A 17,320-nucleotide genomic window follows, 5' to 3' on the forward strand; every position below is an offset into this window, starting at 1 on the left:
CTCTGGCCCTGACAGGCCTATATACTCAGTAAGTCACATTACTTCGAAGAGTCTCAGTTTCTACACATATAGAAAAGTGAAGGGACTAGACTTAGTGATCTTTAAATCCTTCCAGTTCTAACATCCTGGGGAACTCATTTGAATTTCGGGTTCTTTGTCTGTAAAAAAGTGTACCCTGCTGTCTACTTCCTGGGCCTGTTGTAGTGAGACTCCAGTACAATACAGGATATAAAATATTCCCCACTAAGGCACTGGAAGGGGGCTTAGCTCCACTATCCTACCTGGGGCCTCTCAGAGATGGCCTAAGAGCTTGTGGAGGCCATTTCTTCCCCCCCCCCCCAGCTCCAGGCATCCTAACTCCTCCCCTACCTGGAACCACAGAGAGAAGGGTGCAGAGACAGGGACGGCAGAGGTTCAGGACTTACACAGTTTACAGGGCAAGACAGGAACCAGAAAGAACAGGTTTTCTCTGTTTATTTAAAAACAGAATCATTTTATGTACAAATATGCACATATTTACAGAACATGTACACACTAGAATTCCGTATCTTCAGGTTCCACATCCAAAGTCCTGGGCTGGCTGGGGAGCAGGGGATGAGAGTCTCTCTTTTGGTCCAGAAATCTAGCAGATTTCAGGCCAAGCAGGGTTTGGGCACTAAATCTAGGTATTCTGGTTGAATATATTTGGGTGGGCCGGGCAAAAATAGACCTTATCTAACCCCAGCCCCCACTCAAAAAAACTACTGGAAGAGCCCCAAGTTAGTGACCCTAAACCCCTGGGGGAAAGGAGACATTCTCACCCCCAGCAGCTCCTTCACCTCACCTGAACTCCCACCCTCCCTTGGTCTATAACCACTATTCTCTCTCCCCTACACCACAACTGAACCAGGAGCCCTTGTCACCAAGTCCCAGCAACTCCCCCCACCAAGGGACCACAAACAACTGTGGATACAACTAGGAAAGCATGAGGCCAGGGAAAGAGCTGAGGAGACACTAGGGCCTGTCCTCCGGTAGCCAGTAACTGCTGGGTGCACACCCTTTCTTCAAACTCCATCAGCTCGCAGGCTCCCTCCCAAAAGGCTGCTGGATTAAGGTGCCATAGAGGGAGCACCCTTCAGAACCACAGGAATTAGCCCCTGGGGGGAGGGCCTGAGCAAGGTCTAGCTCTGCTGAATTCCTGTGTAGGCTGATGTCACTTCCAGCAATCCCTGTGATAATAAACATCCAGATCAATCAAATGCTTTTTTAAAAAGTCTTTTCTCTTATAAATGGGTCTGGAGCAGTATTCCTTAAAGCAGCTCCCCTGTGCAGGTTTATTTACAAAAAATATGTACATGCAGCAGGTCCAGAGGCCACCAGAGGGCAGAGGGCTTCTTCTGTAACAGTTTGAGCCTCTAGCCGACCCCTAGGCCCTGTGCTTCACACTTGCCCTGATGGCTCCCAAGTGGTGGGAGCCCGGCTCCCCCACTCAGACGGCCAGATTCCAGCTCCAGCTATGCCCGCACACCTGGATCTGGCCCACAGTCTCCACCTCCCGCCTCCAACCTCTGCATCATTAATACTGCTCTGGGGTCTGAGGAAAACACCTGCATTTTACAGGCAAAGGTCACACAGCCACACAACACACACACCAGTCCCCCATGGCGTTCCCCATGCAGCCACCAAATCCTGTGGCACACACACCATGGTTCACTTGGACTCTGACATGACAGCACAGTGCACACCATGGGCACAGCCACCCCTCCATGCACATGCAGTCAGTGAACACTCACACCAGCACAAAGACATACACGGTGACCTGCACACACTGTGAGAGGGACTCAGCAAGGAGAGCCCTACCATCCTTGAACAAAGGGTTGGAGGAAAAGGTAGAGCAGTCAGTGGGGTGGGGAGCATCTTCCTCAAGAAATAGGGGTTTAGAGAGGCTCCCCCAGGGGTGAGCTGAAATCTTCCATGTCAGCAGAGGAAGCCAGGCTTAGGGGAGGGAGGCAGGCCTGGGTCAGACCAGGTGCCCCCGCCCATTGATGTAGATGCCATTGCCCGTAGGCTTGGCCCGCAGGGTCCCATTCTCCTGAACAAAATGGTTCATGGCCTGTTTGATGCCTTCATCCTGATCTTCCTCCTCCTCTGCCCGCCCAGAGCCTGGAGACAGCAGTTCAGTCTGTGTTTCAATCTCCCTCACCGTGGTCAGCGTGGAGTAACTGCGGCCCTCTGGCTCTTCACTCTGGAGACCAAGAGCAGAGCGCAAGTCAGGCAGCAGGGCAGGGCAGCCAGACATGAGAGGGCCAACTAGGGCATGGTGGGGTCAGTGATCAGGGGCTGGGAGTGAAGGTTAGGCCTGGGGAAGGGGAGACTAGAGAACAAAGGTGAAGCTGGGGTGTGGGGCGGGGCTGGGCAGTGCGAGCCTGAGTGCGAGGGACTGGCAAGGGGGCTGCTGACGCACTACATCTGGGACCAGGAGAGGGGCCTGAGGAAAGTGGTGGGGAAACCGGTGGGGCCGGCCGGGGGCCTCACCATCACAGAGCAGCTACTGTTGTCCTTGAGACTATCAGGGTGGCCCTCGGCTCTCAGCCCTACACTCTCCTCCGGCTGCAGGGCCCGGACATGGAGGAGGAGTCAGAACAGGGCTCAGCCTCCTTTCCGCAGCCTCTTTCCCCCAGCCCCTTGTATCCATTCTCTCCTTGATATAAACATCCTCATTCCCCCACCCCGACCTTAATCCCACCCTGAAACCAGTGCTAAGGGTGGCTGCCCAGAGCAACCCTTAGGCCAGAACTGATGGGGACCTTCTGAAGGAGCCCGGCAGACCCAAAGGCAGCTCTGCACACCCCACCCCACCCCACCCCAGCTCCACCCACTAGCCATAGCTAAGAGTCAGTGGCCAGACCCCAAGGAGGCCTTGCTCCTGGTCTGCGGGGAGGCCCCGGGCCCCATGAATGCATCCAACCTTGGCACACACCTGGTTCCTGGGGTCCGAGTGATGGGAATGCAGCCTCCGGATGGAGTTCTCCCTGGTCAGGGTCAGCTCCTCCTCACTGTGAAGACACCCCTTTGTCAGGAGCTGAGGCTAGCGGTAGCCTCCCAAGGTGAACCTACCCTGGCAGAGCCTATGTGAGACAGGACTGGAGGGTGTGGGTGCTGAGCTGTCCTGCAAACGTGAGTGAGTGGCTGCAGGTGGCAGTGTGGCCACAGTGTGTGTGTGTGCATGGTGCATATGGATCTGAGCCTCACTCAGGCAGTGTGGTTCTCCTCATCCAGCTGTGGCCTAGGCCCCAAGACCCTTTTCACCTCCCCCAGAGACGTGGCCTACCTCTGGTCCACAAGATCCCTAGATGTCAGGCCTCTCAGTCTCCTCTCACTCCTTGGTCCTGGCCCACCTCCTGCCTGTCTCCTCTTTGTTCCCAGCTTAGCTCTCCCAACCCAGGAGCGGCCAGTACTTACTATTTCTGGGTCATCTGCTGGGCCTTGCGCCGATGGTATCGGGACATGAGCACCACCACCACCACCAGAAGGCAGAACAAGAGTGCGGCGATCACACCCACCACCACCACGGAGGCCGACACCAGGTCCACCTGCTTCCCTGGGGTATCCTGAGGGTCTGCTGGAGACAGGCCACTGTCTGAGGCAGATGCTCAGATCCCTGACCAGCCCCCAGACCCCACAGACCCCGAAACACTGTCCTCACAAAACACATCCAAAACCACCCTCCTGGTATGACCTTCTGCAAAATACATGCAGTCCTGTCCCCTCCAGATAAACACTCTCCCAGTCACTCTCTCCATCTTGCTTCCTGTTGCCCCCACCAGGCCCTTAGCCCAGGTCCCAGTCTCTGCCCCAGTGCTTACCAAGAACATCCACAACCACCTGAGAATCCCTCGAGGAGAGCTCATTGCTGACGTGGCAGACGTAGGTGCCACTGTGCTCAGTGGTCAGCGGGGGAAAGCCCAGAGTGTCTCCTTCTACTCGGACCCCACTGGGCAGAGGCCCATCCAGCCTGGAGGACAGGGAAGTTGATGGGTGCCGGCTGGGGCGGGCTGAGGCTGCCACCACCCAACGTGCCCAGGCAGCTCTCTACCTCCCTCCCCCATGACGTCACCCAGAGCCACCGGCTGTTCCCACGGTGCCCCTCCCTCCCCTAGGCAGGTCTAGGCAGAGGTTCTTTCTCCCTGCCGCCCAGTCTGACCCGGGCACCCCCCCACACACTGGGGGAAGATCCACACAGGTGCCATCCCACATGCTCCCATGGGCATCACATCATCCAGCACTGGGTACCAGGCCTGCATGGTATAAAGTCCACACGACAGGACAGGCCATTCCTCTCTATGCTCAGATGTACTTGGGAAATCTGACTATATGTCCCAACACTCATGATGTTGTATGGTAGAGTACATGAACAGAGCCCCAGGCATAAGGCCACATGCATGGCCCATCAGCTCACATGTTAGACCATGACCCATCCCTGATTGTCTGGACATCTCAGACCCTGGAAAAGAGCCAAGGAACTGGCAGAGATGGGTGGGTGCTACTGAGGTGCTGACAGCGTGGCAGTGGTTACAGGAGTGTTGGTTTAACAACAGTCATAGTAAGCTGTATCTTTTTGTCTTATCCACTTTAGGCACTTATATAAATATAGAAAGTATTAACATTTAAATACTGTATAATATTTCATAATTTTAAGGTTAGGGAAAAAAGCCAAGGACTTACTAGCTTATTCCCTACCAATTACCATGTATCATACACTCCTTATGAAAGCCAATAATAATGTTTGGTGACCATGCAAATTCTTGTGTTGCTTTGAACACATTTATTTGGGGTTCAGAATATAATGTCCCAGCCCATAATGAGTACATGCTGGTCCTGAGAGGGAAGGACCTTGGTCCCAAGCCAGGCCCTTACCGTGTCCAGTTGTAGGAGGGAGGGGGCTGCCCTTCGCTCAAGCACTTGAGCATAGCTCCTTCTCTGCCAACCTGCCACAGCTTTCGGTCTTCAAGGCCCCTTACAGAGGCCTCAGCAAGGACTGGAATGGAGGTGGGAGGAGAAAGAATGGAAAGGATCCCTTTGATCTTGCTTATCCTATGTCCTTGAAGGGCACCCGCCCCAGGCCCCACCCTGCTTGGAAGAGCCTCCCCTGGCCCTTCTCTGTCCTACTCATCTGCAGCCAAACCTAGCCCAGCCCCACCTTGCTGATGGCTCCCTCCCCTCTCTAAGCTCAGAGGGTCCACATTTGTTTACCTGTGCAATAAGTCTGTAAGTTCCTCTGCAAAGCAATGTCACACATTTTCTGAATCCCCTGTGATCTCTAGCATAGTGCTAGTCATAGGACAGGTGCTCAGCAAACGCTCCCTGATTCTTCAAAGGCTTAAGCATCCTACTAGTTCATTCATTTCTTTAATAAACATTGTTGAAGACCTACTTTGTGTCAAATGTTGGGTTAGTATGAGTAAAAACAGGACTATCCCCCAAGAAGCCCAGTCTACCAAGTATCTAGTATCTACTGAGCACCTTCTATGCACCAAGCACTGTGCGAGATGTTTTGCCTTTATGGTTTCTAATTCCCATCAGAACCCTGTAAAGTTGATATAATTATACTCCTTCTGCTGATGAAAAAAATGAATCCTAACAAGACTGAATAACAATAGCTGGCCACCAGCAGAACTAAGGCTCACCCCAAGTCTCCCTTCAAATCCTACACTATTTTACAAAATGCTTTCTATTCCATGTTTATATCTGATTCTCCCAACCCTCTGGGCAGAGCAGTCTCCTTTGTAAGCAAGAGGACACTGAAGGCCAGAGAGGTTTAAGTGACTTGCCACAGTCATCTGGGATGGGCTCCTGGTCTTCTACCTTTGGACTAGTGCTCTTGGCCACACAAGGTGGCCTCTGGGACCCAGGCTGGCCAGACTGGTGTGGCTCAGGGTCTCTCAGTATCTCACCAAACCTCCTGGGACCCATGGGGGCACTCTACTCAAGATCCAAGTACTCACAGGCCACTTGAAGGATGTGGGTGATCCTTTGGTCCTGGAGCAGGCCAGGGTGGGACACCACACAAGTAAGTGGTTGCCCATTCATGCTGCGGCTGGGCACCAGATGGAACTCTGAAGTGACAGCAGCTGAGCGGGAGTGTGTGAAGGAGCGGCTGGATGAAGTGCCCTTGACCTCTGTGTCCCAGGTCACACTGGGGGCCGGGCTGCCCTCTGCTGTGCAGGAGGCTGCCAGTGTCAGGCCCTGGCCCTCTTCTAGCGCTGGACCAGGATTCAATGAGGGCAGGGGGGGCACTGCAGGTAGGAGGAAGAGGAGTTCATGATCTTTACAACCCTGTCAGGAGGTGCCACACTACCCCAGCTCAGTCTTGCACAGGTGGAAAGTTTCAGGCCCCTTTTTCATCTTATTTCATCCAACAAAGACACCAGATGAGTGGTAGAATTTCAGCTGACTTTGTACCCTTCTCCATTGTTTGAATTTTTTACAATATACATGATCATTTTTTAATAAAAATAATGAATTTAAAAACTAACCAGATAACAACTATATAATACTAATAATAACCACCATTTATTAAGTACTTACTATGGGCCAAGTATTGTGCTAAACCTTTAAAAATTTTATCTCATTTAATCCCGTCAAGAAACACAAACCAGGTATTATTATCCCTATCTTACAGCTGAAGAAACTGAAGCACAGGGGAGGTTAAATGATTTGTTCCACATCATTAGCTATTAAGTGGTAAAGCCAAGATTCACACTCAGGGATTGCTATCAAGCTGGTATTATAAACTTCTGTGTGAATAAAGGGAAACTATAAAGGCCTTTATTTTTATCTTCATGACATTAACAGCCCAAGCACAGGAGGGAAAAGATTTAACTTGACCGTAAATCTAGGGCACCCATTGACCACGAGTGCCCACAGGGCAAAGTGGTGGTTTAAAAGACAATCGTGGTCTGCAGCTGCATTCACTGAAGGTCCACATCAAGGAAGGTCTTAGCCTCACTGGTCATGCACAGCCACACTGTCAGAGCTGGGCCTGTGTCCATGTCTAGGCACCGCATTTTAAAACCATGGAGCCCAGGATGGCAAGGGAGGCTCTGAGTGAGCGTCTTTGGTTAGAATTGTTGCAGAAACTAGCAAATTTAGCTTAGAGAAGAGATTTAAGTGGGGCATGACAAGGGTCCTCAGGTCTTCGAAAAGCTGTTGTGTAGAAGAGAGATTAAGCCTGTGCCATCTTGCTGGAGAGGGTGAAAGTAACCCAGAGAGAGATTTCAGGTCAGCAGAAGGAAGAACTGCTGTATAGATTCTTCCCCAAGGCTGACCAAGCTGGTTCAAGCTTTTGAGGTCACCTGGAGAGAATTTCTGGATTAGGTGGGTGGGTGGGCGGGCTGGTGGGCTGGATGAGGCTACCTTTCCCCCATAGGACCCCCACCTCTTCTTCCTGTTCTGCCTCTGCCCCATCCGTCTCTGAAGTCCCCATCTCTCCATTCCCCTGCCTCTGGTTTCTTCCTTCCAGGGGCCTGAGGATCTGGTGCCTCTGTATACACAGCACTCGTCACGTTGGCACCCCACCCCCACCCCCGACTCCACCATCACGCCCACAGCCAGCAGCACTTACCCAGCACGCGGAGCCGAAGCCGTGCCTGGAAGCTGCCGGCAGGGAAGGTACTGACACGACACTCGTATTCGCCCTCGTCGGCCTGCACAGCGTTGCGCAGGAGCACCGCACCGTCCAGAGGGTTCCGTGGGGGCGGCAGCTCTGCCACGCGGCCCTCGTAGGCCGAGCTCACGTGCAGCCCGTACTTGGAGTTCAGCAGCGCCAGCTCCCGGGTGCCCTCGCCCGCATCCACACGAGCCCATGACACCTGCTCCACCTGCTCGCCGGGGTCCCCTCGGTAGAAGCAGGGCAGCTTTGCGTCCTGACCCAGCACCACCGTCACCAGGTCCGAGGTCTCCAGCTCACCTGCCAGGCACTGGCCTGTAGGGGGCAGACAGAAGCAGCCAGGATTGGGGGCGCTGCCAGAGCCAGGGGAACACTTATTTATTCATAATGATAATGACAGCAAAGGCAGCCCAGAACTCCTGGAGCATTTTATGCTTGCAAAGCGCGTTCAGACCATTACCTCATTAGATCCACAAAATGTTCCCAAGAGGTAGGCGTTATTATCACCATTTAACAGATGAGGAAACTGAGACCCAGAGAGAGGAAGTGACTTGCCTAAGGCCATACAGATGGTGCCTGGAAGAGTCACACCCTCTCCCAGCCCAGGACTGTATCCTGAGCTACTGAAGGTGGGAGGCTATAACAGGAGGAGAGGCCCAGCCTCTGCCCTCAGGGAGTTTAGGGAAATGGATTTTATTCAGGGGTTGGGAACAATTGGTGTCTGGGATAGGGCATGTAGGGGAGGAAGGGTCCATCCCGGTAGGCCCTTCAGAGCATTCTTTTCATGGCTTGAAGATGAGAGACCTGGATTCCCAGAAAGAAGAAGGTGTTCTATGTGGGAGGAATGGCACGAATGGAGGCTCAGAAGCAGGAACAAGCAAGTCACTGAAAACAGAAAGGCCCCAGGTCAGAGGCCCAGAGAGATGAGGTCAGGACAGACACACAGCAATGGGGTCAGAACCATGAGCCAGAATCAGAGGACAGGAGTTAGGGACCAGCAACAAAGAGTGAGTGTTTTGTACCTTGACGAGGAACGGTATGAAGCACTCAGGGTATCTATCGTGGAGCTTTATCTGCTAAAAAGGATGCATTTCCTGCACTTACAGAATCTGAGATCTGGAGACAGATATGGAAATATGTGTGATGGCTTCTGATTTAGTGCTTAGTGGCATGTTGCAGGTTAGTTGTGGAATGGGACAGTCACAGTGGTCCTGAGTCATGTGTGAGGGCCTCAAGCATGAGTTGGGTAGAACCAGGAAGGGGTGAGACCGGAAAAGGGGTCCCAGATGGGGGACCAAGGTGGGCAAACCCCAAGGAGGCAGAGAGGCTGGCTGGTTCAGGAAGCAGAGAAGAGGGGACACTACTAAGGCAGAGTGGAACATTTGGTTGGAGTAAAATCACCCAGGACCTTCCACGCCAGGCAAAGGAATTCAGATTTGCCTATGAGGAAGGAGGGAGTCACAAAAGCATGAAGCCAGTGGGCATGTGCCCTCTAACTAGAAAGCAGGGAGACTGGGAACAGGAGACTCACTAAGACGCTGCAGCTACAGCCCTGAGCAGTGCTGCCGGGGTGGAGAGGAGGGGACAGTTCCTGGGGGAAACCCGGCAGGATTTGGTCACTGACCAGAAAGAGAGAGGAAAGACCTGAAGACAACTCCTAGGTTTCTAGGATGAGTACCTTATGAGGAAGGCAGAGCCAAGGAAGCTGGTGGCTAGGAAGAAAGAAATTTGGAGTTGTGGAACAAAGCATGTGAAACACAGGGCTGGAGGCTGAGGGCTGGGTGTGAAGGCTCTCTGGGATGGCAAGGGCTCCTGCCTTGGAATGTTTATACAGCAATTCCCCAAAGTTCAAAGCTCCTGCCTCTGGCCAGCACTTCACACACCCTGCTGTCCCTCACCTCGCTCATGTTATGCTCCTGCCTGGAACGCCCTCATCCCTGTGTCTGGTAGCTCCTACTCATCACTGTCTGGATAACTCCTACTCATCCTTGAAGACTCTGCTTAGACATCACTTCCTCCTGGAGTCTCCCTCCCCCCACCCCCACCTCAGGCAGGGTTAGGTGCCCTTCCTCTGGTCTCCTCCAGCACTCTGCTTTGACCCATCATAATACTTTATACCATGGGTTGTTTTGCTATTTTCTTGTCTTCCACCAGACTGAGAGCCTCAAGAGTAGAAACTGGGTCTCACATCGCATATGGAAACATGGTTTCTGGCCTAGTGCTCAGTGGTCTGCATTCCTGGCACATAATTTGTGCTCAGCTAATGTTTACTGACTGACTGAATGAATGAATGAGTGGGTAAATGAATAAATGAGAGAGACAGGCGGAAGAAGGAAGGGGTAGAACAAGGAGGAGTGAGCAGCCTTTGGTTGGGCTGGACAGGTAGGGGGTTGACTTGTCAACCTTAGGGTGGAGACAGGATAGGCTGCCTAGCCTGGTTCTCTGCCAAAGGGAGCACTTCCAGACTGGACATGGGAAGAAGGGAGGGGATGGAGGGGGATAGGCATGGAGGGAGAAAGTGAAGCCCCACTAGAGTGGACCAGGGGGTTCCAGTGAGGTAGAGCATGGAGCTGAGGAAGGGGATCCCATGGCCCTGCTAGCAGGGGAGGAGGAAGGGAGGATGCTGTTGGCAGCTGGGAGTGCCTGAATGGGATGGGACAGACCTGCAGGGCCAGATACCAGGGCCCTGACCAGCCTAAGCTGATGTTGGTCCCACCCAGCCCAGCCTGGGAGTCCAGCTAACTACCCGCACCCCTCCCAGGCACCTCCTCCTGGCACTGGAGGGAGCAGGGCTGCCAAGGAAGGGTTGGAGGTGGGTTTGAAATAAGGGCTTCTGAGCACATCCTTTGCTTCAAAAACTAGTGTCCATGCAGGCCAGGGAGTCCAAGCCTGCTCTACTGGGACACTCAAACGCTTCCAAAGACTCTTTCCGGGACAATGTCAGGTGACATATTTTCTATCCCCATCCCTACACCTGCCAACCAGGGATTACTGTCCCTTCCCCATCACTAATCATCTACATTTCCCCCCAAAAAAACACCATCTTAGGGTACAACATACATCAGGTCCCTAATATATGTCTGAGTCCAATTCTCCACATCCCTACCTGTGAGTCCAGGATCCCCATTATCCCAAGGGATAAACCCAAGCTTTGCTTTGCAGGATGAGGAACCCAGTAAAACAGGAAAGTCCCTTTGGATCTCACCCACAGCCCCCCATTGTCCTGAATCCACTATTCGTGGGAGCATGTTAGCCTGAGCAACACCTTCCTTCACACACACACACACACACACACACACACAGTTACAAGAGAAGGAAAGGAGAACTTGGGTTCTAGAATCCCTGTCCTGGGCTAAATGGACCCAGAAGCCCAGACACCCAGGGTAGGGCAGGCTAGGACTGTCTCCTCCTTTTCTCCCCCACCCAGTGCCCGCCCGGCGTCAGCATGATGATGTCACCAGAGCAAAGGAGACACACCGCCTGCCGGGTGAGGTCACCCTGCGGGCATGTAGTGGCCAGGCCAGGCCAAGCCCACGGACCCTTCTGCTGCAAATTGTTTGCTGAGGCTGGTGGACTCTGCTGGCTGGGCCTCCTCCCTCTGCTTCTCCCCACCCCTCCTTCCCGGAGCACCAGGACGCTGGTCAGGAGCCTTGGTGATTCAGCTGCTGCTGCACAGCAGGCCTAGCCTCAGCCGCCACCAGCCACCACCTTGCGCAAGGGAGAGAACAGGCCCAACTGGCCAGACGGGATCCCTGCCCTCGGCCTCCCCCACCCCTGGCCAGGCCCCCACGGGCCTCTTTGGGGCCCTGCCCTCTATGTACCCCGCCTGCTCCCAGGCAGGCCCTCCATTCCTGGCTTGGGCTGGCTGCCTGCTCCCCACCCTGTGCCTGGGTCCCAACCTTCCTATATTTGTGAAGCCTGGACTCTGATCTCAGGAGGGGAAACTGAGGCTGGCAGCTGCAGATAACAGCATCTCTGGGGAAGGAGGCTTTTCTTTCTGAGGGCGCTTTCTCCATCAGCATCCCCTGCTCAGATATAGAGGGGTACACGTTGGGATCCTAGAGATGGGCCTGGGGGGAGGAGGAAGGGAGTAAGTGTGAGCCTCTTGTGCCTGAATGTACATCTTTGAGTGAGGGCTTGGGGGTCTCAGTGCTGGCTCACATGCATGAGAGGCTGTCTAGGCAGGAATTTGGGTGTGTTTTGCACATACATATATTCGTGTCTCATCTTCAAGAGAATGTGTGTGCTCGTCTGCATCCAGAGAGAGCTATGCAATGGCGTGTGTGTGAATGTGCTCCCATAGTAAATATTTTGATGTCGGTTTCTCTTGGCTTCCGCATGGCTGTCTGTCTCAGCTGCCTTGGTCAGCGGTGTGTGGCTCTGCGATTTGCTCCTGTACCTGTCTGGAGTGTCGCCCAGGCATCCTTCCCCACCTCACCCCAGACTTGAGGGCAGATTCAGCTCAGGTGGAGGTACCCAGAGATGAGGTCACTGTCCCTCCAGGTAATGGGAAATTGCTATCAAGGACTCCCCAACAGAACAAAACAAAGCTCTCTCTACCCTTGCTCCTCAGGTTCCTCCTAGAAGGACCCCCCGCCCTTCTCACCCCACAGCCAAGCCCCCAGGCCCCCCAGCACCTCTGGCCCCCCAAGAAGGCCTCTCCCTGGGAATCTCTGTCAGGCCTCCAGCTGCTTCCACCACCAGAAAAACCAGCTCTAGCTCCAGGCCTGGGGTGAGGGTTGTCTGGTGGAGGTTTGGTGGGAAGTAGAGGAGGGGGGTGGATCCTGCCTGGGGCTGGGGGAGGGGTCCCAGCTCTCTAGGGTCTCATTCTCCTCTGTTAACTCTTGCCTCCCCTCACCCTACGGCAGCAGCCTCCACCAGAGAAAGCTGGACTATGTGGGTGAGTTTGGGGAAAGAAAAGACCTGGAAAGGGACCCCTGAAGCCCACTACTCAGGACAGGTGACATAAACAACTCAGCACTTTTTTTTCCATCCTTCCCCCCATGACCTTGGCCTTGGAGTGCCAAAGAACTTTGAAAACCAGCAGATTCTCCTTCTGCCTTCATCCACCTCACTCACTTACCCCCCATTGTCCTAAGCCCCCCAGCTTAGCAAGAGCTTCCCAACCTGGGCAAAGCGCCCACCACAGATTAGTGTCTGGGGAGGGGGGCCACATCAATCACAAAGGGAGGTGAGAACAATGGAGGAGGACAGGCCTTGAGGCAGCCCCGGCTCTGGCCCAGACACAGCTCCCAGCACAGATAAGTCCCCTAAACCCCCCGGAGCCAGAGTCTGAGCCTGGCTGAGTCACCACAACAGCCACACTGTGGGTGGGAGACCCAGAATTCAGCTTCTCCCAAACTCCTGAGATCCTAACCCCACCTCCCCAATCCTGCCAGCCGACAATCCCCCCACCAGCCCCGCCCCACCCCACCCCAAATCACAGCCTCAATCCAGCTCTCAGGACACACCAGTTTTAAAGGCAAGGTGGGAGGGGGATGGCCTGAAATCTATGGGGAAAACTTCTGAGGCTAGAAGTCCCCTGTCCCAGTGAAAGAGTGATCCCAACCACCTCCTGCATGGCCCTCCTCAGGGAGGGCTGGTGGCTGGCCTTGGGTTCTGAACTTGACCTTTGTATTTTAGATTTGGTCCCCAGATTCAGCCCCTAGGCTCCTCTCCTCCCTTTCCTCCTGAATCAGCTCCTCACCCCACCTCCATCCCTTCTCTCTGCCTTGACTTTGGTCAGCACAGGGCAAGTTTGGGAGGCCAGAAAGCCCAGGCATTCTCTCCTCACTAGGCTTGCTCCCCACAGTGGCTAGCCCCCCCTTCATTTTGCCTGGAGGACCCCAGGATCCCAAGGCTGCAGTCTAGAGCTGGGGTTGTAGACTCCACTATGAGCCCCTCACTGCCATCTCTGTGGCTGGGGTCCCCTGAGCCCAGCTCCCTGAAACACTGGGGTGGGACCAAGGTCACTAGGGCTGCTGGGTTTCCCTGGGATTCTCCTAGTTCTCCCCACCTTGGGCGGGGAAGCCAGCTTCTCTTTCTGGCTTCCCTGGGTTTGGGTAAGTCCTACAGGAAAGGGCCTGCCCCCCTCTGTAAACAGGAGTAGAAAAACAGGGATGGAGCCCCTCCCTTTCTAGGAAACTAACTTCAGACAGAAGGCTGGTCCTAACCCTCAGAGGACAGACCTCAGAATTCAGAGAATCCTGTGCCCTCTGGTCCTGCAGGACCTAGTTGGGCCCAAGTAAATGTCAAGGAACTAGGATCTTATTGGAGGGGTAACTGTAGATTTGGGCCCTCAGCCCCAGGGCAGGAGATGGGGAGGGAGAAGGGAGGGGACCTCACCCGGAAACTCATCCCATTAAAGAGAGACAAAGAGCTGTGGTGTGGAGGTGCCTCCCCAGCCTGGGCTCCTCTCTCTGTTAGGGGTGGGGCAGAGCCCTGGGGCTCAGAGCTCTAATGGCCCAGGACTTGGTGGGGGCACTAATTTGCAGTGCAGGGGCAGGAGGCAGTATCCAGGGTAAAGCTACCCTCGGTCCCACTGAGAGATGGGGTCAGGACCTTTCCTCTTCTGTCACCACAGCGAGACTGACGGCCTCTTCCAGCACCCAGCACCCAGCACCCAGCACCCACCTTCAGTCAGGGGCCAGACATTCACACAGCCACAGGATTTCAGAGCTAGAAGGCTGGTAATGATCATCTGTTCTTACCTCTTGGTCTACTGAAGTCTGCTTTCTTAGTTGCCCAAGGTCACATAGCAAATTAATTGCAGAAACAGGGCCAGAATCCAAGACTCCTGACTTCCCAGTCCAAGGCTTTTTCAGAGACAAGAAACACTTCAGCTTCCTGGAGGCATTGAGGAGATGCCTACACACAGAGGAGCCAGGATGGGGGTGGCAGTAAGGTGGGCCCATCTGATCCTTGGGCTGGGAACTTGGGGTCTGAGTACCAGTCCTCAGAGCACCCTCCAGCTCTGTGAAGGTGGTAGCAGCAGCAGGGTGTGTCTCCTTGGGCATTAACCTCCTGGGGCAATCCTGGAGCCAGGCTGCTTCCCTAGCCACAGCACCTGTCCATCAGGCACTGGGCAAGGTTGGGGTGACGCCTTAACTAGAAGGGGTCCCCTCTCCCCTTCCCTGGGCTTCTCTTAGAAAGAACAGCTTTGTGTCATGGAGAAAGAAGACAGGGATCATGTCTCATTCACCACTGCATCTCCAGCATCTAGTGCCCTGGCTATACCCAGCCTGCACTCAGAGGTACTATTCTTTAATGAACTAGGAGACCAGGACACCAACCCCCGTTATGATTCTAATGCTGAGAAATCTAGAGATCTCACTTGCCTATCTGTTTCTTTTAGTTTTCCCATCTGTAAAATGAGGGAAATTGGAGCGGTGATCTCTTTGATCCCTTCCAAGTCCTGAGACATCATGGCTCCATTCTTTTGGTGTGGGTAGATCATACAGGAAAGTGACTGCCGAGTTCCCTGGCCCCAGCAACCAGGCCCCACCCTCTTGGCCTAAACAAGTGAAAAGTGTTGTCTGGAAGATGGGAATTAAGATGTAGGGGGAATGGGGGATGGCAGGGGTTGGAGTTCAATATCCTGCGATTGGAGGCTGGGCCAAAGACCCTTCCATTATGAGATCAGAGTAAAAGCACCCCCCCACCTATCCACACATCTTGAGTCTCACTCTCTCCCTGACAGCTTCAGCTGGGGATGGAGGTTGAGGAAATCACTGCTGGGCCCTGCTGGACAACTGAGGCTTCATCGCTCCTGCTCCTGGGACTGGGAATCAAACTGCCCAAAGTAGATAAGGCCCTGTCTTTCCAAGGAGAAAGATTTCTCGGTTACCCATTACCCTGGGAAGAGCCTATGGAATCCCACCGTGGTCTCATTGTGCACACACACTTTACACACACACTTACGCACACACGTATTCTTTCTCCCACTCTGAAGATTATAAATTCCTGTAATTTATAGCTGCTAAACATACATTAGAAAGGAGTAATACAAGGCAGCTAGTTGAGAAAATGGGGAGATAAACAAAAGGGAACCACACCCTATCTAGTAGGTGCCCTGCCCCAACCCCCTACTCATCTAAGTAACCACCTTGTTCCCACCCTGGCACCTCACAGTGCACCCAGGGAAAGAGGGGACCAGAATGAGAAAAGCTTCCAGCTCCAATGTAGTCCCCCAACAGGTGCCCCAGTCCTGGTATCCTAGGACCTGGAGAGAGGAGAAGGTGACAGAAAGACCCTGTCACCTCTCTGGGCATCACCCTGATGACTGTGGAAACCAGCTCAGCCCTGAGTCAGCCCCAGCCCCAGTCAGCAATTCTGGAGCCCAGAGGGGTAGGCGAGGGAACCTCCAGGACACCCTGAGGTGAAAGGGTCCCCACCAGTTTTACCTCCCTGCCCACCTGCACTGATTCACCATACCTCTTCCCCCAGAGGCAGCTCCGGCCCAGGCAAGGCCTGGGCTAAGGTGGTCGGAGACCCCAGACATAGTGACCTGGCCTGGGGCTGGAAGGGGACAGGGGACTTGAGGCAGAAGAGCTACAGTGGCTCTTCTGGGGGCTCTTCTGGGGGCACTACTGGCAGCTGGAGGTGGGAGAGAGAAATTGGTTCCTCAGTCCAGAGTCACAGGAAAGAGAATGTGTATGTGTTCGTGCGTGCGTGTGTATGTGCTTGTGTGTGTGTGTCTGTCAGCCTGGGCTTCAAAGCAAGGATCCTGAAGCAAGTCCTACCTGTAAATGATGCCAGGAGCAGCAGCAGCAGCCAGGCCTCAGGCCCCAACATCTCGGCTCCCAGGGACAGAGGCATTGGTCGAAAGGCAGAGCCGCCCAGTGTTTCTGAAGTTCCACCGAGTTCTCCCTGGGAGCCGGCTCTAGAGCTGGGTAGGGCACCAGCCCAAAAGGCAGGAAGTCACGGAGTCCTCAGGCACTGCGGCACCTGCCTATCCCACTGGGGTCTCCGCTAGGGGACCCGGCCCCGTCCGCCCACCCAGCTGAAGCTATCCCCAAGAAGCCGTGATCGGGAGCTCAGAGCTCCCCCAGAGCGGCTTCCCACGCTGTGGCCAACAACGACGGCAGAAACTTGGGAACCTGCTCAGCAGGTCAGAACAGGTGCGTCTCTGGGGGCCGGGCCTGGCACTAGGACTCGGCAGCCACCGCCCCCACGGCTTGGGCTGGCTAATGGGCGCCAGGGAGGGAGGGAAGGAGGGAGAGACCCAGGGGGTGGGATCCCATCGACAGCTTCAGGCTTTACCTGGCCGTGTGTGGAAGGGGCTGTGACAGGGAGAGGCAAGGGGGAGTGGGGGAGGGGTAGGAGAAGGCCAGGGTGGCTCAAAGAGGGAGGCACCAGGCCAGGAGGAACAGGGGCAAGGCCCTTGTGGGTGGAAAGGAACCCAAGCATCCCACACCCCAGCCAGCCTTGCTGCCTTCCCGGGGCCTTGCCAAGTTCCCCGATCTCCTGGAGGGGTTCAGCTTTGGAGCCACAGAGTCAGAGAAGACCAGAACTGAGGATAGTACTGGCCCAAACACCTCATCCATCAGATGAGAAAACAGAGGCCCAGAGTGGGGAAGGGGCTTGCTGGAGGACACACAACTTTGATAGTGTCATGGTTTGCTCAGAGAGCTCTATACCTGAGGCACAGGGTTAGTTCAAAGACCCCTGAGA

The 17,320-nt window shown here is 54.4% G+C and overlaps 1 protein-coding gene across 4 annotated transcripts; it reads right to left on the bottom strand.

Moving 5' to 3' along the window:
• Nucleotides 1–456: 456 nt before the first annotated feature.
• NECTIN4 (nectin cell adhesion molecule 4) lies at nucleotides 457–16,747 on the bottom strand. 4 transcript variants are annotated; one of them, XM_010993067.3, is made up of 9 exons: nucleotides 16,390–16,747; nucleotides 7,604–7,963; nucleotides 5,985–6,275; nucleotides 4,897–5,017; nucleotides 3,846–3,994; nucleotides 3,442–3,598; nucleotides 2,960–3,035; nucleotides 2,515–2,589; nucleotides 457–2,224 (listed from the first exon to the last, which is right to left on the bottom strand). In XM_010993067.3, exons 1-9 carry the CDS (start codon nucleotides 16,463–16,465, stop codon nucleotides 2,000–2,002), a joined length of 1,530 nt encoding a protein of 509 aa, XP_010991369.1. In that variant the 5' UTR covers nucleotides 16,466–16,747; the 3' UTR covers nucleotides 457–1,999. The 4 variants fall into 4 exon arrangements, with proteins under 4 accessions (XP_010991369.1, XP_010991368.1, XP_010991371.1 ...); XM_010993066.3 differs by having other exon boundaries at nucleotides 3,442–3,601; XM_010993069.3 differs by lacking the exon at nucleotides 2,515–2,589.
• Nucleotides 16,748–17,320: the final 573 nt, after the last annotated feature.

The sequence above is a fragment of the Camelus dromedarius genome, chromosome 23 (assembly GCF_036321535.1).
Source record: "Camelus dromedarius isolate mCamDro1 chromosome 23, mCamDro1.pat, whole genome shotgun sequence".
NCBI lineage: Eukaryota > Metazoa > Chordata > Mammalia > Artiodactyla > Camelidae > Camelus > Camelus dromedarius.